General features: G+C 36.8%; 1 protein-coding gene across 3 annotated transcripts; it reads left to right on the plus strand.

Moving 5' to 3' along the window:
- On the plus strand, nt 1-24,106 carry LOC139978723 (uncharacterized). Of its 3 annotated transcripts, none has more exons than XM_071989178.1 (8): nt 1-811; nt 13,851-14,034; nt 14,534-14,653; nt 15,515-15,762; nt 17,400-17,495; nt 18,363-18,438; nt 19,029-19,209; nt 20,767-24,106. In XM_071989178.1, the coding sequence occupies exons 1-8, from the start codon at nt 734-736 to the stop codon at nt 20,993-20,995; spliced, it is 1,212 nt and encodes a 403-aa protein (XP_071845279.1). In that variant the 5' UTR covers nt 1-733; the 3' UTR covers nt 20,996-24,106. The 3 variants fall into 3 exon arrangements, with proteins under 3 accessions (XP_071845279.1, XP_071845278.1, XP_071845280.1); XM_071989177.1 differs by lacking the exon at nt 1-811 and adding an exon at nt 8,739-9,490; XM_071989179.1 differs by lacking the exons at nt 1-811; nt 17,400-17,495 and adding an exon at nt 8,740-9,490.
- The last annotated feature ends 333 nt before the right edge of the window (nt 24,107-24,439 follow it).

A 24,439-nucleotide genomic window follows, 5' to 3' on the forward strand; every position in this document is an offset into this window, starting at 1 on the left:
AGATACGAGGACACTGAATTGACACAGCTCTTGTTCTGGGAGAAAGTCGTTCTGATATAATTCATTTCGATCAGTAGTTGTACACACATTAACCGTAACAGAGTAAGAATTGAAGATAGACAAGGAAGTGACTACGAAGAATTAAACGGTTTACGATTTTTGAGGGAAACGTGACTTTTAAAGCATCGTTAGGATACATTGGCAAATATTTCGCAATTTATATATTGATGACTTCAGCGAGAGCCAAGATAAATACACCGGACAGCTGAACTTCTTCAAACCAATATCACTTATTTGCCTTACTTTTAAAGACATCCAGCAAATCTGTATACGATAGGTGGCCGCACTATTAGCTATAGACGGCATTAGTGTACTGACCAACTCTCATGTTTACTCGACCGTTCATAAAACAAATTATTAATATTTAAATTTGTGAGTCAATATGAACTTTGTGTGCTCTCTATTTGGTAACGCCGAGCTTATCTGTATTTAGCGTGTTGTTACCATAGTATCGACGTTGCCAAGGAACGCCATCTGTGTTAATACATATATATTGAAATATATGAAGTTATGATATAGTACTCGAAGTCGAGAAGTTTTGGAATAGTCCCGATTAACAGTCGACGCATTAGGGAAGGGTATAGGCTGAAGATCATTAACAACATAATTAACACTTTGTTTTAAAGTTAAGTTTTCATAAAGTGGAAACATCGACCTGTTACAGGCTAAAGATATGGACGAGACACTGGCTGTTGGAGTCCTACCAGGACCTGTCAGTAACTGGCGTTCTAATAAACCACATCCGACTGGGGTAAGTTGAATAGTCAAATAAGTATAAAGATACGGCTAAGTTTGATACTGATAACTGTGTGTAATTACATCAGTCATTTAATGATTGGATTCAATGTGACCCAACTTTAGAGGGGACTGGGGTTCAAGAGAGCGGATCAGTCGTTCGGTAGTTTGGTTTTTCGTGCCCAAGTTTCTTTCCTGGTCGACTTTCCTTAAATAGATATGAGACCTAACTTTTAGTTAATTAAATCCAATCTTACTCTGGTATGTGTTTCATAGTACAGGAGTTAGTGATATTAAGTAGAGGCGGGGTTGCTAGGGACACACGTGACAAAAGATGGCAACTCATAAGAGGAATCCTAAGCACGTAATACTATACTGTAACCTAAAGTAAAAAGTATTTCCTCACACTTCAATGTCTTTTTAGGTTTTAATTTTTATTATTCTGTGCATGCTCTTTACTCATTCAATGCTTTCTTTTCTGTCGTAAGAAGTTTTTCCCCTCAAAAAAAGAAAGAAAAAGGGCCAACTAACATGTAATTAACGTAATCCTCTGTTTCAATTAACATGTAATGAACATAATCCCCTGTTTGACTTTCGCCCCAATCGTCTGCGTCCGTATCTATAAACTAAGCGAAGTTCGGTTGTTATACGAATTTGATGTGGAAATAACATACATATACGTTTACTGACAGTCTGTTGTTGTTTGGTTGCAAATCACCCATCTCTCTTACAAAGGTATAAGCAGGGAGTTGTTATGTTCCATAACAACTCCCTGGTATAAGTATGACTTTTCTCAAATTATTTAACATCTGTTATGGCACCATGGCTACTGGCTAATCATACACCTTCCATCAAGTCTCTATGTAAGTGAAGGGAAACTTTAAGTTACAAATAAGGCATATTTCTCTTTGCTTTTGAAAGGTTTTAAGTTACAAATAAAGCAATTTTCTTTTGCTTTTGAAAGACTTTAAGTTTACAAATATTATTATTTTTTTTTTGCTTTTAAAAGTACGATATACAGTTATTTCACTCAAAGTCTTTGCTTACAGAATACGATCAATTTGTTCACTCACTTGTATGTGTGTGTGTGTTTGTTTACGTGTTTGGTGGGGGAGTGGGGGACTTTTCTGCCACATATCTTGACGTGCCTACATGTATGTTGACGTCTGACCTTCTCGTGGGCGGGGTGGCGGAAGGGGCGGTGTTACTACCTGGTATACCACATCATTTCGATTAATAGGTGATGTCTATTTTAATATCTCCTTCTAATATAGAGAAAATATTACATCCATGCATCTAGCATATCCTATATAGCGTATTATACCAAGGTAGAAAAATAGCCTCCTCACTGTAATATTTCTCTGATGATATATAGTGAGGTAGCTTATTAACTGGGTTGACATAGTCTGTCTCAATTTGAAGACATACTCAAAACCAATATTTTGTATCGAAAGATTTTTGATTCACTAAGCACAAACTCGAAGAACAATCGAGTTGAGTTTTTAATAACATATCCGTCCGGATATATTGAACAAGTTCGGCTTGTTGAGTTATAGACTAAATAGATCTTTGTCTGATGTTATTTCATATTTGGATGGGCCTTACACGATTCAATATTATAAAACTATAGATGGCAACAATAATAAATGAAAAATATCTTCTCTTTTGCTACTGTTGTGCTCTCAGTTTGGTAATAAATGAAGGGCTGGTTTATGAAGGATGAGGTTATGTGCGATACTGTGTCTTATTTTTAATTAAGTTTCTCGGCTATGCGTTATAGATCACTACATGGTTGATAATAGAATCATATTAAGTATTTTTGACTTTCATAAAAAGCGAAGGTTAGCTATCATATGCATGAACTGCCGGCATTTTGTATAGCGACTTTCTTCTGTAATTATTCAGTGACTTTATACCATTATAACCATGGCTAATATAAAACCAGCCATTTTATTGGTATAAAGTAGAGGGCGTGTACCATAGTAACACGAAATAAACTAACATCCATCTTTTTATCCAACGATATTTCCACGGATATTTCCAATTTCATTTAACATTTTTTAATAGTAGCCATAACAATACTTGTGCCGTGTGTGGTGTGACTTGTGAAGTACAATTTTTCTCTATAAGGAGAGGGTGGGGGAGGTCCATATGATCACCCTTTGGGTCCTAAGGCATTATATACTTGCCTCTCCCCTTTTGCAGACAAGCCCGAAATATGTAAAGGTGGGTATGTCTTGCCTGAAAGAGTTCAAAGAAGCCGCTTGTGGGGGTCGCTTGACCTTGAGACTATAGTCGCTAGCGCCAGTGATCTGCCGAATGGATCCTCATCGGCACTATCAAGCATTAACAGTCCCGGGTTGGGGGTGTGAGTGGGGGAAGACTAATTACCCTTCAATAATGTGTTTGGGTATTGGTGTATATGTGTGGTATCGGTGTATTGGTGTATGTGTGTGTTCTTCTAAATTCTAGCAGTTTCGCCCAGCGTGATGTAATTATTTACAAAGTACACTCTATGGAATTTCTAGTCCTCTTATGAATCTCTTATGAATAGTTGAAATATATATTTATTTGCTAAAGTGTACCAAGTGAATACGTGCACGACCTCCACCTCCCCGAACCCCTCGGGACCCGATTCACTCCTCCCCTTCACTTGCAACCTGTTGCAACCAAGTTTTATATTTTATAGAATGCATGTGCAGTTATTCCGCAGTATAAGGGAACTAGTCGATCCTATATGCACAACGTGTATAGACACCTTAGCCTACATATGGCGTGTATAGGTTTCCTACGAGCAAACACAGAAAAATATATAGGCTTTGAGGTACAGCGTGGGTACATCACCATGGAGACTGTCAGGTGTTATTAGTCAGACCAATGAAACAGCCTCGTCCCGTTTACGTTACTCTGGTCACTTGAAAGTGTCATGCTAAACGTTAATTTGTTATATTGACAAACAATAAACATGCCAGCTATTTTGACCAGTCAGTTACTATAGCTCGTGTTAGAGATTACCTTTGATCAGCCTTCAAGTGCATTGGCTTTGATGTTGAGTCGAAACTAATGCAACCTTTCTGACCGTTTCGTCTATTTTTGTACGGAATTTGGAAATGAAAGATAATTCCATTTTAAAGTTGCATTTACTTTGTGCTGTAACTTTGCCTCTATCTGACAAATACAAGCAACACACGGACACACATGGCTAATACACCTCAGTCTAACAGGCAACATACATACACACATGGTTGAATGCACCTCAGTCTCACAAGCAACACATATACACACATGGTTGAAATAAAACTCAGTCTAAGTTACAGACATGATTAAATACACCTCAGTCTAACATGGCAAATGCACCTCAGTCTCACAAGCAACACATATACAAACACGATTTAATTAAACTGAGTCTAACATACACACATGACTAATGTACATCAGTCTTACATACACACATGGTTGAATGCACCTCAGTCTAACATGCACACATGGCTAAAATGCACCTCAGTTTCACAAGCAACAGACATATACACACAGACATACACACACGATTGAATGCACCTCAGTCTAACATGCACACATGGCTAAAATGCACCTCAGTTTCACAAGCAACAGACATATACACACAGACATACACACATGGTTGAATGCTCCTCAGTCTAACATGCACACATGACTAAAATGCACCTCAGTTTCACAAGCAACAGACATATACACACAGACATACACACATGGTTGAATGCACCTCAGTCTAACATGCACACATGACTAAAATGCACCTCAGTTTCACAAGCAACAGACATATACACACAGACATACAGACATGATTGAATGCACCTCAGTCTAACATACCCACATGACTCGTGAACTTTCCGGATTATAGAGACAGAAAAAAAAACATTCAAAAACAGCTATTTAAATTGCTGTTTGTTGTTAAAGTCAATCGCCGTACTAAAAGACAAAAGCTTGATGTGAGAAGCTATATATGTTGAGATTTTATTCCATTATTTGTGAAAACGATTTACTTTTCAAAGAAAGTACTTGCTTATACTTACCACATGTTATACATCCAAAACTACTGTTTATACAGAAATCATGGTGAAGCTGTTATCGTCATGAACTGCTACAGAATATTGCCATCTAACTATTCCTACAAAAAGAATAACTTAGTTCAGTTTGTAGAAAAACAGCACTTGTAATCCTGAGGCCAGTCAGTGGTTCGGATAACGTTCTAGCCAAAAGTGTTCTCTTTTCAAATTTGTTTTGTAATATTCCAGTCAGTCTTTCGTTGTTAATAACTCCATAGAGAACCAAATATTGGACCCAGTATAGGAAGTCTGGTACTCTGAGTGAACTTGTCAAACGAAATCATCTGATCTGATATATTTGTAAAATTCTATAAAAAGAAAAGAAAGAGAGGTCATGTCCACAAGTGTAACTAGGCGCTGTGCTGACTACCACATGTCAGTGCATGAAAAAATGCTGAGTCCCTCGGTGGTGGTAAAGCTCTCGAACTTTCTGTGTTGGTGGTGGGTGTGGGTGGGGGGTGGGGGGGTGGGGGCTCAATGTATAGTTACCGGTGGCCTGTTTTAAAACAGAGCCTGTGATATCTGTTAATTTCTCATCTAAACCTTCAATGACACACTAGGTACGTCAGTCAGACTTATCTTCAAGATATTTAGCTTATAGACTTACCGTCATATATAATAACCACTACTATTCGCACTTTACAGCTATTATATCGAACGATAAAGGAACTGCCGTGTGGGGAAAATATCTTACAAATAGGTTTATCTAACCCCTGCTGCTATAGGTCAATCAACGACAAGGGATGACGTCACAATTTTATCTTAAAAGTTATAATTAACGACAACAATAGATACTATAATGACAGGTGTCAGTCATCGGTTCCGACTTCCAGGAAAAAACATTGCCGACATTGTCTTATTTGATCAGATAATCTCATTCGTATAGAAAGGAGTATACGGGTGGAGTAAGGGGTGCATTAGGGGCGGGGCGTGTCGAGCACTCCTTTGTATTGGATGTAGAGGGGATTAAACCCCCATTGTGTTATATTGGAGCTTATTTATTCCCCATCTAAATCAAACATATACTGCAGGAGTGCAGGGCTTACAATTCCTGACCATGTTTTCACTATACACCAATACAGATTTATTCAAGAATTGGTATAAACAACTTTCAACCTTAGTATATGTATATATGTAAATTAAAGGTAAGTAAATTAAAGGTACTTTTTTTAACGGTACTTTTAGGAGTATTTGACTCAGTCGAGGTTATGTTTTGAAAAGCAAGAACTTTCCACAAACCATCTGTTGTATATATTATCTGCGCACAGTGTGATATAGATTCCACTTTGCAATAACCGGAAATGCATGGGTATTAAACGAAATCCATAATTGTCGTCACCAGCGTGATTACTCCTAATTTTGATTTCTCAGGGGGAATCAAACTTAAATCGGCTGCAGCAGAAGTATGGTTATATATGTCTTACTTCCAAACTACTTTATAGCTAAAATACGACTTGTTTGTGGCTTGAAAGTCAAATCGCAAAAACACAATGTCCGTAATTAGAAATACAACAAACTCATTCAGCATTGTAAGAAAAATAACGATAGAATTTTTAGATGTGTTTCAACAATTACTTTTGTCAGATGAAGTGTACCTTTCTTTTAATCGAGGGGGGGGGGGCGTGGGGTGGGGGTAGAGTGAGTGAGGAATGAGAATTTACGACGACTTCGGCCTGTCATACAGTTTATCAGCTTTTGACAATTTTCAGAACCTTAAGCCGTCTCATATACAGTAATTAAGAAACATAATCATGTATAAATTTAGTAAACAATTCGAAGCTTTTTACTTTCATAACATCTTTTAAAATATCAATTTCATGGCAGATCCAGGATTTTAACCCTCTTTGCCCGTCCCCTATCTCCCTGGATCCGCGCCTGATTTTGTCAAATGCCAGTAAAGTCTGAATATGATTGGAAAAGTTGGAATTCTTAATATTAAAACAACAGTTTCTGTTTGGTCGCTGATGTCTAGCAAAAGATATCGACTATTACTGAAAATAAGGTGGCAAATTAATCAAGCTAAAACAGTCTACCATTTTTTAGATCGATTCAATATTGATAAGCGATTAGTATATATATTCTTTTTAAATTTAAATTCTAATAAAAAGGTCACGCATACCTCATGTCAGTATTTTTTACATTCAAAACTCATTGGATTGAGAACACATAGTTATTTTTACTTCATTTCTTCATTTTATTGGGGTTTACTGTCGATTATCGAAGTAAAAACACTATTGAAAATTTACTAAAATTATTTCATTGATGACTTTTACCGATATCAGCAAAGACTGATCCAGTTATAGGCATGACAAAAGGGATTGAGGGGGGGGGGGGGAGTAGGATGAGTCAATGGGCCTATGAAATATGTAGGGTGCTGGGAAAATATGGGAATAAAGAATACTGTACTTTCATTGTTATATATGCCTTAACGATAAATTAGGAGTGCAAAAAGGGGAATCATTGTCCTCCGAGTACTACATGGTTCCTCAAGCCTTCCCCCTCCCTCCCTTCACCTATCGTACTCTGCTTCTATCCTAACTTTATCAAAATTGTATACGAGTCCGCACGCGTACTCTAATCCTGGTTAAGTTACATGTATATATATATATAAATATATATATATATAAGTATAAGTATATATATAAGTATTATTATTATTATTAATCGGCACTTAAACTTCATACCAATGTTGACCATTAACGTATAACCAATTAAGTTACATGATCAGACAATGAGCAAAATGTGGATAATGTTGAAATTGATCAATTTGCACTTTATGTACTTAACACTTATAATAAGTTACATACACTAACATGAAAAGGTTGCTGGGCGAAGAAATGTTCAGAACAGATAAAAATCACTAGCTAATTCTTTGATGTTTAGATATTATTAAGTGAAAACTTAGATATAAGAGGGTGTCATATGGTTTGAAATATAACAATCTTACATTAAGAGTAACACTCGGTAAATGGGTAAAACTGACGACTAAAGACAAACAAGTCTTAGCCAAACAAGTCTTTACTCTCTACAGCTATAGGCATCCTATGATCAACAAAAAAAAATCTACCCCAAAAATACCCCGGTCTTACTTTGAATGCAACCCTACCTCAGAAGCTTGTGAAAAAAATAAAAATAAAGAAAAAACTGTCCATAAATAATGGTAGGCCCTATATGATACCTTAAATGTACGCATTGCTATCAAATGCAGGCCTATACGATAGAAGAAAAATTAATCATGGTGTGATATCAATCTCGTCTTCGATTTCTTAGCAAAATCGTCTTGATTACTCAAACCATTTTATTACCACACCCCTGCATGCAACAAAACCACATCTCTCCTTTTTTTATCCTATGTTAATAGTTTGATTATTAATACCATGGATATCGTCGATTTTTTTTTTATGATTTTTGTCATTAATGAAGACTTTTAAGATTGTCTAATATTTACAATCTTCTCAGAAGACTGCAGATCCCCAATAAATCATTCTTTGATGTTTGTATACGATGCCAAAAAAATAAATAAATATGCGATAGAAAGATAAGATCAATATTTTATCATAATAGTCTTTGAAAGTGAAATGTCCTTAAAAATCTTTAACCTATGAAGTTGGACAATGAATTTGTAAGGCCAACTAGCGTGTTTGTATAATACATTACGACTGTGAATCTGACAATGTAACAGGCTACTTTACAAAAGATTTTATCAATAAACATCGAGTCGGGTTCAGTTCATCGACTTTGTATGCGTAACACAAAAGACGTGATAGGGTGATGACAACGGGACAAAATAGTGTGAAGACCTTACCAAGACACAGGCGGGAGAAGCTTGTCGTTGCCTGGCGACCGTATATGGCCTTCGCGGGGGTGCCTTCAAGCAGACGGCAGTTGGGCTGTTCAATGGGCTTAATGTATACACAAGGCAAAGTGCTTTAAGGAGTTTTTATGTAGGTAACATAAACGTTGCTACATGCATCCGGAGATAATGTCAACTTGGATTTTGCAACTATACACACGAAGAACTGTTATAACAGGCTGGATATAAGAAGTTGTTACCACTTGAAGTTACCTCATAGGAGATTTCATGCGTTACTTTAAATTTAAAGACAACCAGGTTGTTAGCCGATGCAGAGGACTAAACTTTTATCTCGCGGATCTACTAACATATACGTCCATCAACTGCCAACATTGTGAAAACTCGGAAATTAAATCGTGTAAATGTAGCAAGAATCGACCCGGCCTGGATTTTGAAATTTACTGCATTTGTAGCCATCTATAAGTGCAAGTTTTCGTCTTGTACGGAGGTGGAGAGCAGCCATTCTCAATTGTTCAGTTTTAAGATAAACCAGGACGGAAAGTAAACAGAACATAAGAAAAGGCCAGAGATTATTTTAATTCTTCGAGGGTGAGGGATTCGAACGAAAATCTACTCAAAGAAGTTCTCAATTTTGTAAATCTTGTCGTCAACAAAAATGCCTGTTTTACTCTCAAAAGTTAAGTTTGAAAAATCTCAGTACTATAATGATTACGGGAAACGCAAAAGGGGCTCTTGGAAAGGAATGCCAGCAAGACCAACGTCATCTTTCAGAAGAAATAACCCCCACCCTAGAGCGGTGAGTAAGATTGTATTTGAAAAACGAATGAAGCAGTATAGGAGAAGAGGGGCGTTACTCCCTTGACGGAAGTGAAACGATTAAGCATACCCTATTTCTTCTCTATATACGTCTCTCGGACGCATTTGTAAGTTTCACTCCTATATTAAAGTATTGTTTACTCGTGTTGGTACAATTAAGTCTACAAAATCGGCTTTCGGTACTTGTCTACACACTTGGACTGGACTGCATAATTAACTTAGCAGCCAACGTTCACGTTTGTTCGTCTTATAAAATGGAGAAAAGTTAACAAAATAACGGAATACTCCAAAACTTATGAAAATGAACAAAGGCGTGGCGCCTCTTTCATTTTTGAATGAACGTTTATTAGAAAGTATATAATTAATGATTCCATGCGTCGTAATGAAATTTTTTCATACACTAAAAGCATATCCAAAATGTTCGCATGTTTTCATTTTTGTTTTACCATTACCTTTGAATTGGATACAACTTGGCCAATCACACAAACGAATTGCATTTGCTGTTGGGTTTTAGTGAAGACCAGTTTTGATATATATTACATTAGAAGAAAGTGGAGGGGGGGGGGGGGGAGGGCAGAAGAAGGGGACTGCATAGATTTGATCTTAAAAAGAGACATGACAGTAGTATTAATAGTTTATTTAATGTGAAGCCTAGACTACATTTGTCTATAGCCGATGTTTAGTCGAGTAAATTTCTTTTCCAAATGAGTGTCGTGTAACAGTGATAATAATGATGATGAAAATGATGATGATGATGATGATGATGATGATGATGATGATGATGATGATGATGATGATGATGATGATGATGATGATGATGATGATGATGATGATGATGATGATGATGATGATGATGATGATGATGATGGTGATGATGGTGATGATGATGATGATGATGATGATGATGATGATGATGATGATGATGATGATGATGATGATGATGATGATGATGATGATGATGATGATGATGATGATGATGATGATGATGATCAGCAGTATAGCATCAATTATTTTTACGACGCTTCAGCGACCACTAATGTGGGAGAAACCCGCAAGGGCTTATGGATTATAACTTACACGTCGGGTGGCTCCCAAATCAACATTTTAACTCAAATTTGGAATCTTTTCAATTTAGAAAGTCATTTCAAATGGGAAAACCCACTTTATATGATCCGGCCTACCATAAACGATGCGGATTGATTTAAGTATCAGAAAGGGGTGATATTTTGTGAAAATATATAATAAAGTTTGAATTCGCGGGGGTGATGTTGCATCTCTAAGCAGGGAGTTGCCCTTCTCTAAGTAACACTAAGCTGTTCGTACATTCGACGCCAAAATAAATAAATACATAAAAATAAGAAGAGCATATATATACAAAACAAGGTAAATGGTTAATTGATTGGTTTGTTCTCAAATCTCTGGTTGAAATAATTCAATAAATGTATGTGTGTATCATGGACAGTATATGTAGATTGACAAATTGTTCACGAATTGGATGTTATTAATTGGTAATAATTCTACCACGCTTGAGGCTAATGATTCGGTCTCAGTGCTAGAGGATATAGGGACATTTCTTTATTCTCATACCCAGGCCCTATCTACGGGTGACCTTTTCCCTCAGAACTATAATGAAATTCTTACAAAATGCATTGTATCATGAAAGGCCAAATGAGGATGACCGGTTTCTGAGGAAATGGATTATCATATAAATTCCTATACTCAGCTGGGGTTGACCGACATCGACTTTTCCACCGTACTCATCAAAAGAAACAGAAGAACAATACATGTTATAACAAGTGGTCTATTGTCATCTATGCATTCCTCTCTTTGCGGTGATGGTAAATAGCGGGGGGGGGGGGTATAGTTTTAATCCCTATGTAAAGAGAACAAAACAAAGGTGAAGGACAAGGTAAACTGTGGTAAATGACTGCGCTAATTTAAATAAGAACTATTTTATTGTACAACCTTTCATGATGTATCACTTACCGGTCCTCAGTAAATATCTCTTTATCTATTGAATTGACTTATGACATTTTAACCAGTCATGAATAAATATTAGCTTCGCTTTTAGCACTTCACCTCAAAACAAATATCTGTTCTCAAAACAAATGGCTGCTTTTGCAAGGAAGCCACGGAGTGTTAGAAATGCTGCGATTGGCCCATGCAAGTATAGACAAGTCACGTGGGACAATGAAGTCACCCGTGAAAACTGTGGTATACGCTGTCAAATGGAAACATTTTCCAGTCATTATTAACAAAAGTAAAAACCAAACAACATTCGTCCCGAATCATACATGCAAATAAGTTAAAGAAACATGAATGCCTGTTGCGAAAGAAATGGTACACTCAGTGCTCAAATTTATAATGTAAATATTCTCTTCTTCAAATGTGCAATTCTGCGCATGCCCATGCGCAGTTCAAGTGCCAAAACACAACAATGATATTTATTCGACACGTTTGTTGAACGTTTCATGTCTGAAAACAACAAAGTTGCATCTTACCCGAAAGTAACTAGTAACTTTAGTGCGTCAACAAGAGTGCGTCCACGAATGCTAAAACGTATTTCTAAAACAAAGAGGGGAGGGTGGGGGTGGGGGCGGTTATACTACCTGAAATTAATTGGAAAGGGTCAACTTTAACCAGATTTCTTTACATGCAGATTATGCTGGGGTTATCCTCATATGCTGGACCATGTTAATATGTATTATATCACTTAGTTTAACCTAGATAGTATATATGATGCAAGGATACAGTTGTTTTCGGCGAATGTTTTGCTTCAAGTCCCCCCAATGCATAAGGTGAAGAAAAAATGTAGGCTATCTGATGATTTTTAATTTCCACTCAAGAAGTAGCGCTCTAATAAACCAATGGCACCGAAGTAGATTACCGTCTGTGTCTTTAAAACTTCCCGTACTGCTCTTAAAAATCATTCGTTATTGGTAAAAAAACTGCCGTGTCCCTTTAAGTTGATGAATGTGTTCATCAACTAACTCTCGATCTAAACTTGCTTCAAGCTCCAGGGATATTTGCGCATGGAAACATCGATTAAACAACTTCGGGAAAATGATAAGATCTGTAGACGTTCGGCTTTTTTTCGAACAATGTCATTAATCGTTTTTGTTTTCTGTCACGTCGATAAAAAAAAATAATTGGTGCCCCGTTCAAGTGTTTGAACATTGCCTCGTTGCCCATTTGAAAGCTGAAAACAATTGCCGGAGTGTCCTGCCATTTCAAGGAAACTTTCCGGCAATTTCACACTTGCTCTAAGAAAAGTTACCTTAGCCTTCTTGATCCGTACTTCAAGCCGTGCCCGTGACTTTAATAAGTATTTATATATAATGTATAGTTAGCCGTGTGACATTTCAAGATCATAAACAGGTTTCTTTGTTAATCTTTTTAAAATCTGCGCATGTGCAGTAAGTTCCGGAAACTACATGGTAGTCGCTGGCAGCTGACACGTGACAGACAATTCTTTTCAAAACACGTTTCGTGAGATTTCCATTTATCGGCTCATTTAAAGGTCCCCTTAACGATCCTATAAAATCTTTAATTTGAGAAATCAAGCGAGCGGAATTTCCAAATGTTATCCAATTAGTACCCCAGTGTATGTGAAGAAAAATTAACGATCATCCATGATATTTAACAGACGGTTGTGTGAGCCTCTCTCTGTACACAAACTATACATGATTAATTTGCTCACAATGTTGGAAAGCATAAACCGGTACCCCAGGTACATTGTCAGCAATTAAAGGTCAAGTGATGAATGCCTGATTGTCGAATATATACTTAAGTCGCAATATAGAACGACGTATTGAGTAAATTACCCAAATTAAGACGTTTAGTAGGTAGACTTCGTATTCTGTGTACTGTTACGGTGCTTGTCAAATGTTCTCTTTTACGGAGAGTTGTTCTCTTTTAGGGAGGGAGAGATGAAAGAGATGCTGGAGAGGATCCAACAGGTGTGCCGAGTGGGGAAGGTTATAGGGGGTGGGCTGGAGAGGGGCATAAGGTGAAGTCCCCGACGGGGTTTTTGGCTGAGCACATTCGTTGTATATTCCCGTTCGGCTGTGAAAACAAATTGTGCGAATGGATATAGGAACTATTTCAATATCTCTAAACTTTGCGCTGTTTGCAATAGTGTGTATAGTATTGGTGGGGGGGGGGGGGTAATTTTCACCTGCGCAGTGGGAAGAGGGATATGATGACGCAAAATAGGAGATATGTACCCCACATCCCTCCCTCACTTATCCCCCCACCCGCCCACTCCTTGGCACCGATAACATTTTCATTAATACGTATAGCAAGAAACAAAATCAACACTCTCTTTCTATTTTCTGTAGGATTTCCTCTCACCGAAGTCTCTGAATGATGACGATAGTCACGTGGTACAAATCAAAGTTGAGGAAGCCTCTCGGAGGTACCTAGATAATCTAGGGTACAGCCAAACTAACCCTCCTACCAAACTACTCCATAACGTGCTAAAAGCATCTCAGAAACTATCGCACGAGGCACCTCCAAAGCAAGGTACGTGTATACTACATGAAACTGATGTCATAACTATATATCCAACTGCAGTAAACATTGCAGGGAACCCACCGGAAGTTTCCCTCATGGAGGTGCACGTGAGCAGGGTAAAATTAGTGCTAATGCATATAGTAAGGGAATGAAACTTTCAGCTATGCGATACAACACGCGGTAAACCGTGCTTTTTGAGTGGTATTGTTTAAAACTGAGTGTGTGTATGTGGGGGGGGGGGGGGGAGGGGGAAGGGAGGAAGGGAGAATGGGCGGCTCGAGGAGGGAGGGCGGTAAGCAGAAACTAATAATTTATTTCAATAAATCGGTATTATCGAGTAAAGATAAATGTATGGGGTGTTATCATTGTAAGTTATACAAAGATATCTATCTTTGTCATAGATATATGAACGTAGTATTATTTTCGAATTTGTCTTTATATCTATGTATAATGTTTTAACCTAAGCTATTTTATAGTTTGAATTTTTAGCTTACATTTGACTCAACAGATGTACCCTTGCAGGGCCCTAGTAAGACCACATCCAAAGGAGCAAGTGACTTTATCCAGGAATCGTTAAAATTACTGGAAACTTCAAGAAAGGGAGACAGGGGCGAATTAAAACGTGAGAGTAAGTAACCATCTGACGGTGTATACCCCCCCCCCCCTCAGTGATGGTCACTGACAGAGGCAAGAAACCAACGTAACGTTCGCTGATCACCTGAGCCGCGGTCTGTTGTTATGAGTTCGGGACGGGGATATGATAGGCAATTTCATTTTTCATTTTGCAGGGATTGGATGACTTGAGAAGTTAATGGACCATCTGCGATAATCCTGAAATGTTTTGTCCACGTTTTCAACCCAAAACGCTACATTTTTAGTTTTTTTAATTTCGGGACGGTTGAAATGAAAGAAATGTGGGGGCGGGGAAAGGGGGGTGGTGAATTTTACGAGAGAATGGAAATTTTGTTTGTCAATGCCCCCCCCCCCAAAAAAATAGCAAAACGAATTAAGTGATGGAAATAATTGATGGTGTGACAAGTCCTCTGATGCACTGTAAGACTTGTGAACATTTGAAGGCATTTGGAAAATGGAATTGCACCCCTAACCCCCCCCCCCTCCCGTCGTTCCCCTCATACTCGTCAAATCCCCACTTCGACGCACAATATTACTCCAGTATACCTGACTGTTACACTGTAGGACTCAGACTGACTTAGGTTGCATGATACTGGCAATGGGTCATCGCCCTGCCCCCACTCCCCAATTCAAGGCGAACATGGCTGCTAGAGTTTGTACTCCCCAACTCTCGGCGAACATAACTGGTATAGAGTTTGCTTGTATACAATTATAGATCAATGTGTTAAACCATTGTTGTGTTGTCGCCTTTTGCGTTTCTTTATTTGTTTGTTTTTGTTCTCGTTTTATTTTATAATTTCAAACAAACCTGTAACTATACCGAACTTGCTTTACACATCAATAATATCTTTCCCAGGAGGAAACAGTTACAGGGTAGCCGCGAAAGACTACGCAACGACACCGATACCGCCACGATCCGGTAAACCGACTCTTTCCGCATCCAATGGACGATCATCGAAACTGCTCAATTCGTCCGGCAGCCAACTCGTTCAGAATATGAAACGAGGTCATTCTACGACCCCGCCTGGTACTTCGACAGGGTCGCCGCGACCCCGCTCGGTTACCTACGAAGCTCAAAGAGTCGCTCAGAAGAAAGCAATGCGGGTAAGTGATATAACTACCCAAATTACGGTCACCCAATTGGGAAATTTCTTTCACCCCCTTCATGAAATAAACTATTCCCCTTCTCCCTCCCCTAGCCCACCCCTCCCCCAATCCCCTCCCCCGGCGTAATATTTGAAGTGATGCTGATAAAGCATATCTGTTGTGACTAATGTTGTGATAACATTCATGTGACCCATATATGCATGTATGTCTATAGTCGTCAAATGTGGCAAATATAAATAGTACATCATGTTGATCCATTATGAGGTAAACATTGTTAAAGTTGAGAGCGATATGAAGCAAACCTGGCGTGTCTTGCTTCTATTTTGTGTAATTTTTCTACTTGTTTATTGAATTTTTTCCATTTTTTCTCCTTCAATTTTTCAAAAAGGTTCTCTAATTGTTACTGACATATTCCTCGAAGCCAACGCATTATCCGGCTTTTATTAGTAACAAACATGGAATCAGCAGAATGGGTGGTATAATATGAGACAGGAATACAAACTATATATAATAGCTATTGTTAATTGATTCATATCTTAAATGACGTCACTTGTGACAATGGAATAATAAAATAGTTACGTGATATGAAGAAATATATAGCAACATAAATATTTATTTTTGGAAATCAGGCCATTGTTTGCTTGACATGATCAGTTTATTGTTGACGGTGATGTTAGCTTTATCGATTATGCAGTTTAATCGGCAACACAAAGAACGCTTTGTACGCTTTTGTTTTGGTTAAAATGACGGACAGGTGGTCACGTGACTTAGTGAAATGAATGCTGGGAAATGCTGAATAGGATATTGACAACAGAGACACTTATGATTGCTTGTAGAAAAAAAGAAGATAAACAACTTTATATGGACGGAGATCGATTTTTCTTAATGGAAGGCATTAAAATGATCCCTACATTTTATCGATTAAGAAAATGGTTTTCTGGATATTGAGAGACAAGTTTGGAACACTACTCTGTTATGATCTTATGACAAACGACAATATTTATATATATCATTCGAAGAGCACAACATTATGAGAACGTTTTATATTGGGAAATAATAGCTCTCTCGTTTATCGACTCTCAAGAGTTTATGAACGTTAAGTTTGAGATAATATAATACTATTTTAGTTACGATTGATCGCTAAGTTCAAACTGACTGCATGGAACGTTTAACCAAATAAACTGAAATTTCTATCATAATTAATCAAGGGCAGTGTTAATTAGGAAGTGAGTGGAACTGGTGATTTACCCGCGAAATCGCAAATTGTCTTCAGTATTCCCAAATTTACCATTGCAAGTTTTCTTCTTTTTACATGATACAGCATTACCCCCCCCCCCCTCCACCACCCCAATGAAACTTATGGGCAATTAGTACCTTCACTTCCGGACCCCATCTCCTAAATGCTTAACTTATAGAAGAATATCTCTGTTTGTATAAATGAACGTCTTCTTTACGCACATGCTGCAGTTTTCTTTATTTTGCTATTTACGATGCTTTTCTTTGTGATTTCTCAGTATAGGCTATACATGTACTAATCGTTCTCTGTGCACTATTGTTTTTTTATAATTGTCCTCTGTGCTCTATTGTTCCTTCTTGCCGTGTGCTATTACTTAATACTAATCCTCCTTCGATAGATACCAACCTCTGCAGATGAAACCAAAATAACTGACCAACTGAAAATTAGTACCAATGGTAGCCTCGACACTGAACAAGTGGGTATTGAAGAAACGGTAAGAATCCGCCCATCTATCACTGATAATTTATGACATTATCTGTATATTAGTGCATGTACATGCATGGGCATACAGCAATATTCTAATGCTTTGGCTTGGAAAGTTTGACTTATTATCAGGTCCGGATCAAGGAATGGGGAGGGTGGTGAGGGGGAGTGTAAAATCCATTTACCCACCTCACACAGAAAGTTAAAACTAGTTATTAGCACTTGTTAGCACTTAGCAATTGTTTTGTTTTGCTTGAAGAGGATAACGAAAGTAGCTTACATGTTGATTGGATGCAGTTCATCAATGTCTCGCTAATTGTACATTTACCTTGGCTTGGGTACACAGGAAGCAACTGTTCGTCTTTTCCACCCTCTCTCTCCACTGACTATACCCTCTCCTATTCCGTCTTAACCTAATATATTTATATATATATATATATATATATATATATATATATATATATATATATATATATATATATATATATATATATATATACATATATATATATATATATATATATTTATATTTATATATATATATATATATATATATATATATAAATATATATATATATATATATATATATATATATATATATATATATATATATATATATATATATATATATATATATATATATATGCGGTGTCTTTTAACATTAATGTATCATTTCTCTATGTTATGTTACACGAAGATGCTAATTTTACTTTGCCCTTTCATTTTCTGTGTATGATTTTCTTTCTTTCTTCATATCTTTATTTTTTCCCCTCTTGTTATTATTTACCTGTGATTTTCAGATTTCGCATCTCTTCTTGCTTTCATTACCAATTGCATTAAGTTTCTCACCTTGTTCACTTTTCTCTCTTGGTGTAGCGTCCCATGACCGCTGCTGATCTATCAACTTACAGCCCCCGTATGAAGTCTTGGGTGGAAGGGGCAAATGAATATGGTAAGAATTAAGTGAAAATACAACCCCTATCTTCTACCCCCACCCCTCCCCCCATCTTTTCCCTTTTCACATTCATATGATCAGAGCATACTCATGTGAATATACCTCTAAGCTCAATCTTCGAATGTAGAACTTTCAAAAACGTTGTCCGCAAAATAATCACGTCATATACAAGAAAAAAATTGATCGCATTTCCCAAGGAAGGCAAGAAAGTCTACATCAGCACCCTAAAAATGCTGAAGTATTTTTGTGGAGAATGCTTAAATTGGATCTAATAAGGTCAACCTTTTAATAAAGTTTAACCTTTTCCTACTCGGACCTGCAAACCTCGAAAGTAACGCTGACCTGATCACAAACGACGATCATTCCTGTTAAGAAAAGATTGGGTGATTTAGAGGAGTGATGTACCTGCTTCACCTCGCCCCTCCCCCCCCCACCCCTCTTCAACCCAAAAGAACCAAGGCACACCCACTCAAATCAAGATGAGGCTACCCTGTCTGAAAAATAACCTCTGACATTGAAATTATAAAATAGTCACGGCAAATGACGAATATTTTAACTCGTATGAAACACATCCTTCTCATTCGCAGAGAGAGAAGTTGCCTTCAATTTGTTCAACTCATTACGTACTGATAAAGGTGGGTTAAGGAAGGGATCCATGCTACCTGATGCGACCGGAGTTTACGTAGCTGGAGGTAAATCGAATCGAAATACGAGAGAGGACCAGGTGGTGCAACAGATGATGAAACTGCTGGGTGATGACGTAGACAGGTGAGGCTAATTGGAACAAACTAGGTCATCGGTCTTGTCGAGAATTTGTTAACTTGCTAGTGATTTCAAAAAAAAGTTTTTTCAAAATAAGCTTTCCTTCATGTTCTGACATAGCAAACTATAAGCTCTGCAGAATTAGAGGAAAACTTTGGTGACAGTAATGAAAAATACTGTGACCATTTTATGACTTTCTAGCATATTTTTGAGGCATTACATGATGACGTATAACATTGAGGATTTGAATATCAATTCTAAATGACATTACAGGCTTTCTATATTATAAATATACTCTTGTCTTTGTTGTTGCTATACCTCGTTCTCCAAGTGATTTCCCCCTGCCCACACTTCCCCTAACATACACCCCTCCTCTTCAAGAAACTAAAACAGGCAGAACTTGGTAAACGTCATTGATAACCTCACGGCCAAGTATACAGAGATGTTGCGTTTATATGCAACTGTGCAGTTATAGTCAAGTTTTATACGTGTAATTAACCTGCTTTCCTAACCACATAAAAATATTGCTATAAACATCATAAACAAACACAACCAATATTGCGGAGGTTTGTCCATGAGCCTTATTGATCAGTTCCTGTCAAAATAAGTCTCTTTGAAAATACAACTTTACAGTCCAGATATAAACGAATATTACAAAAAAATGCACTCTGGAATTGATTGATACCGTAAAAGCATATTGTGCATGGTAACAATAACTGAAGGAGACACTTGAGCTAATAAAACTCATATCATATTAAACAAGAATCCTTGAAATTTCACTTTCTATTTGTTAGTCAGGTTTTTGTTCTTCTTTTTTCACGATCGTACGAAGAAGGAAAAAAAAACTGCTGCAAAATATTAATTTCGAAAACCACAACAAATTTGTTCATCATTGAAAGAAAGTAGAGTATATGCCGAACTATAGGACAAAGGCATTGGTGGTGTATTATATCATTTTGGTGCAAATGTTACGTACCGAAATTAAATTACATAAGTATGTTTTATAATAAGTTACGAAAAAAAAATGATTACTAAAATTTTACAACACGTAGACAATTATTGTTGTCAATCTAAGTAGAGTTACATTTCATGGAATTGGTTTTCACGCAAAGTGATAGACACTCGAAGAAAAGAGTGACGTCACAATGTAGCCATTGTCTTATATGTACCAATTGTTGAGGGTTAATGTAACCGACGGCATCAACGCCAAACTTCCTTGTCATAATGCCCTTAAAAGCATCCTTAGCAAACGGTAACAAACTTTGTACCAACTTTGGTCAAGTTGCCGTAGGTGTCCTCATAATGGTATAAATTAAAATTGTCCGAACCTTCGGCGATATTGCGCTAGAAAACAGGTATTATTCAGCTAGGAGGAAACTGAAATATGCAGACGTACGGTTTATCTTTCAATCTTTCCGCGTTTAAATCGATCACGCGGCCATTTTGACTAAATAACAGATTATTTAACTTATAGTCACCCTTAATACATTAAGCATCCATTATTATTTAAAAAAAATTCTTATATGACATATTCACTGACTTCTTTTGTTCTTTTCATACAAGGCAAAGCAACATGCCAAATGTTTACCAGAAGCAGTCCAACAGTGCTCGTCCTCAATATAGACAAATGCGTAGAGCGCCATCTTTCGACGGTTACATGCATCTCGGTAGTCAGTTCCAACAAACCAGGGCACCATTCCGTAAATCGTTCGATATCGCTCCAGACTGGTGTTCGGAAGGTAAAACTTATCGCAGACTCATAAGAAAAGCAGCACAAAACAAATCGGTGTAAATAGTCACCAAGGAAACCAAAGTAACTAAAAACAAATAAGTAATATATTAGACGGAATTGCCATATATATATATCGCTTTCCATAGATGAACTTATTTTAAAATCATTTCCTTTTTGTGAATGTGGAGGTTAAAAATTAGCTGTTATTCCTTCGAGAAACATAAAGCAAAATGAGACACCAAGCTAAATTTGAAGTCTTAAATATTGTTTTTCTCAGAACGGCACTTAAAAGAAGTTATTTGAGCAGCAGAGGCCTCCGTTTGGTTGCCAAAAAAAAAAAAAAAAAATACACAATTCGAATCTAATATGCATATGATTATGTAATATTGTGGGATTGCTTATAGAACGTAATTTGATTAAAATCCTATTTAAACTTAAATATTAAGTAGTCAAACAAGTAGTCACCGAGGAACAATGCATGATGTATAGTGATGATGAAAGTGCACGGTTTAAGCCTTCGTGGACCTTATAGTAGTCACGAAGTGCACAATACAATTAAAGATATGTAAATAACTATAAAGAAAATTGTATTAAGTAATGTAATAATAATATACATTAGTGCAGGCTGGACCTTAAATTAAAATATTCAGTTTTTTAGTAAATTCGATGATTAAGTTTTCTTTCAATGTTTGTATTCTTTCTTTGCATTCATGATCATTTTACTTATTTATTTATTATTAACCCTGCATCCAAATTATTAAGACATCGACAAATTTGTATCTCGGTTTCATTTTGTATTATAAATGTGAAAACACAATGACATGACTATGTAAGTATAAGATACTATGAATAAGATCTCTATCTCCTTGACTCTTTGTACTTTGTTCAAATCAGTTGTCTGCGTTTGATAGTGAAATTCTGGTAATGTTAATTTTAAAATACAGTATAGTAGCCTATATAGCACGGGTTCCCTTATTGGGGTGCATGAACCCCCAGGGGGTGCGTGAGTCCATCCCAGGGGGTTCGTGTAACGTTTCTGAAAGTCAAAACTAGAGTACATTTTGTTGAACTGAAATCTGATATATCATATAATTTAGTAATGTACAAAAGTCGTACCTATCGACAAACTCTTTTCGCGTTCCATACGCATATGTTGCCATAGTAGTAACGTACCATGAATGTGATACTTGATCTCTTACCAAGCACTGTTATGCGTACTAAAGTATAATAATGACTCAGATCGTGTCTCGAAAAGTTGGGGCTTCGTGGACAACTCTGACATCCACAGGGGGTTCGTGGGGGGGATAAAGTTAGGGAAACCCTGGTATATAGCATAAAAATGAGCAAACTAATTCACATTCCTATAGTGTTTCTTTCTCTTCGCTAAATGAATTAACAGGTCATTAACGACGTCAGTTCTTCGTGAGTAGTTTGTTTATAAGTATAGCAACTTTTCATATTAAGTATTTCCTATAACATGCATAAAATTGTCCTGAGCTGCTTGTTATCAATCTCAATAAGTAAACGTAACGGAGACGTTAACTTTAACATGAGCAGAAAGCTGTATTTACACAGAGAAATCAAAATGAAATTATGGGAATGACAATATTTTTTAGCATATAGTCCTCTTTGTAGTGCGCATATAGACACAAACATGCAGACACACGTATACATATGTATAATTGTATGTGGACTCATAACCTCAAAGGTCATTCTAAATTGCCCCGAAACATATGCTAGAAAGTTAAACAATGGTCACCCATGTCTAAAACCTCAACACACAAGCCATTCAATATTGGATGGTCAGACTTTTTATTCCGGATAAGTAGTTTTGGTATATAGGCCTACTCTTAGTATTTTTTCAGCCATTATTAAAATTTGAGGAAATACGGATGACAATGGGATGAGAAAGTAACTGTTTATCTTATGTCTGCTTTATCAATGTGTACGGCTTTGAAATAGCCCTTCAATGAACAATTAGGAATTGTAAAATCTATTTTAAACATTTCCATTCTTCATTGAGACGCATGGCACTTTATCCGTTTCTCATGACATTTATATAGCGTGAAATTGATGTAAAATGAATAAAACTTGCTATTGCTATCAAGTGTTTAAAATTTACGAGGATGCTTTGAAAAGGCATTCATTGATCTTTTAAACTCTTTTCATCTTTGCTTGTATGGTTTAGTCATAAACTTGTAATGTGTTTAAAGGTCACCTGCATCGCTTTCGGAAATTACATTAAAAATTTGTCATTTTCTTCACTCTTATTTTTAGCACAGTACCATATAGTAGGCCTACATATCCTAACCTTCATTTTGTACCACCTATACACTATGCTTACGTCATTGAATATTATTTGCAATTTATTTATTGATATTGCACTTATATAAAAGAAGACATCCTCCAAAACGCAAGCATCATCATCAAAAATAAAAATAAAATTAAATGACCGAATACATAAATGAGACAAAAACCGAAATATCATCATTAGCATATAAAGACATGTGATGTCGTAGAATTGAACGACTCAGGGCCCGGAACAGCTAAGAAATTCTTGCTCCTTAAGCTTTTGGAAGATATCTGATGTTTTGTCTAGGAGTTTTCATTTTGTAATCTGTGATGGCATATAGGCCTATATATAGTGACACTATATAATCTGAAGCCTTTTTAAAAATTTTGTTCGAAGAATACTTTCAAGGTAGGATGTTAATTTCTCAGCTGTTTGCAGATGGTTGGGTTTGTGTCTCATTTAAAGATTCCTGTCGACTTTGGAATTTTAATATATAATGCTCGAAGATTATCAAACTTAACGGGAGGGGCGAGGGGGGGGGGGTGGTTTAACTTTTTTCTTTAAAAGGACGGCTAGTCTTGTAACCTGTATAATTACTATGTACACCGTTATTAATGAGTAATTGTTTATCTATTTTTTTAAATTAATTTAATGATGCACTTTAACGTAAAGAAAATTTTGTGAATAAGGTTAAAGCTTTAATTTGGCCAACATTGAAGTGTTTTTTATTTATGTTTTGTGAGGAATACTTTATTATTTACATCTCAACGTATATTCCAGTAACTTGTATAATGTTCCAGCCCTTGTTTGATTTCATCTTTCATAATATATGGAGATTAAAACTGAGATAAATAAAATAACCTACAAAAAACTCCTTAGATGGGAACTAAATTTTTTTTTTTTAGAGATATTTGTTAACTTTCGATGCGGTTAAAATAATTCTACTGGACGCTACTGTCACGTTTATTCGGTTTGTCTGTGTAATATCAGCAACAAATAGAGGCCTGCATCGTATCATATACACATATAGGTATATTAAATCACTACGTCCATAACGTACCGTAGCTTCCGAGGGCACAGAGGAAGTTTCAAATGTGCGACCCCACCGCTCCACCGTGCCCCACCAATTCGATCCACTATCCCAGAACCTAACCTCACCTGACCTTATAATTCAGAAATATAAGGACCAATCGGTTTTCCATATCATGAGC

The sequence above is a fragment of the Apostichopus japonicus genome, chromosome 13 (genome assembly GCF_037975245.1).
Source record: "Apostichopus japonicus isolate 1M-3 chromosome 13, ASM3797524v1, whole genome shotgun sequence".
In the NCBI taxonomy this organism is placed as follows: Eukaryota; Metazoa; Echinodermata; class Holothuroidea; order Aspidochirotida; family Stichopodidae; genus Apostichopus; species Apostichopus japonicus.

Coding starts and splice junctions, on each gene's coding strand:
- LOC139978723 (XM_071989177.1), top strand. CDS start 9,350: ATGCCTGTTTTACTCTCAAAAGTTAAGTTTGAAAAATCTCAGTACTAT. Junction 17,496..18,362: donor AAGTGGGTATTGAAGAAACG/GTAAGAATCCGC, acceptor CTCTTGGTGTAG/CGTCCCATGACCGCTGCTGA. Junction 19,210..20,766: donor CTGGGTGATGACGTAGACAG/GTGAGGCTAATT, acceptor TTTTCATACAAG/GCAAAGCAACATGCCAAATG.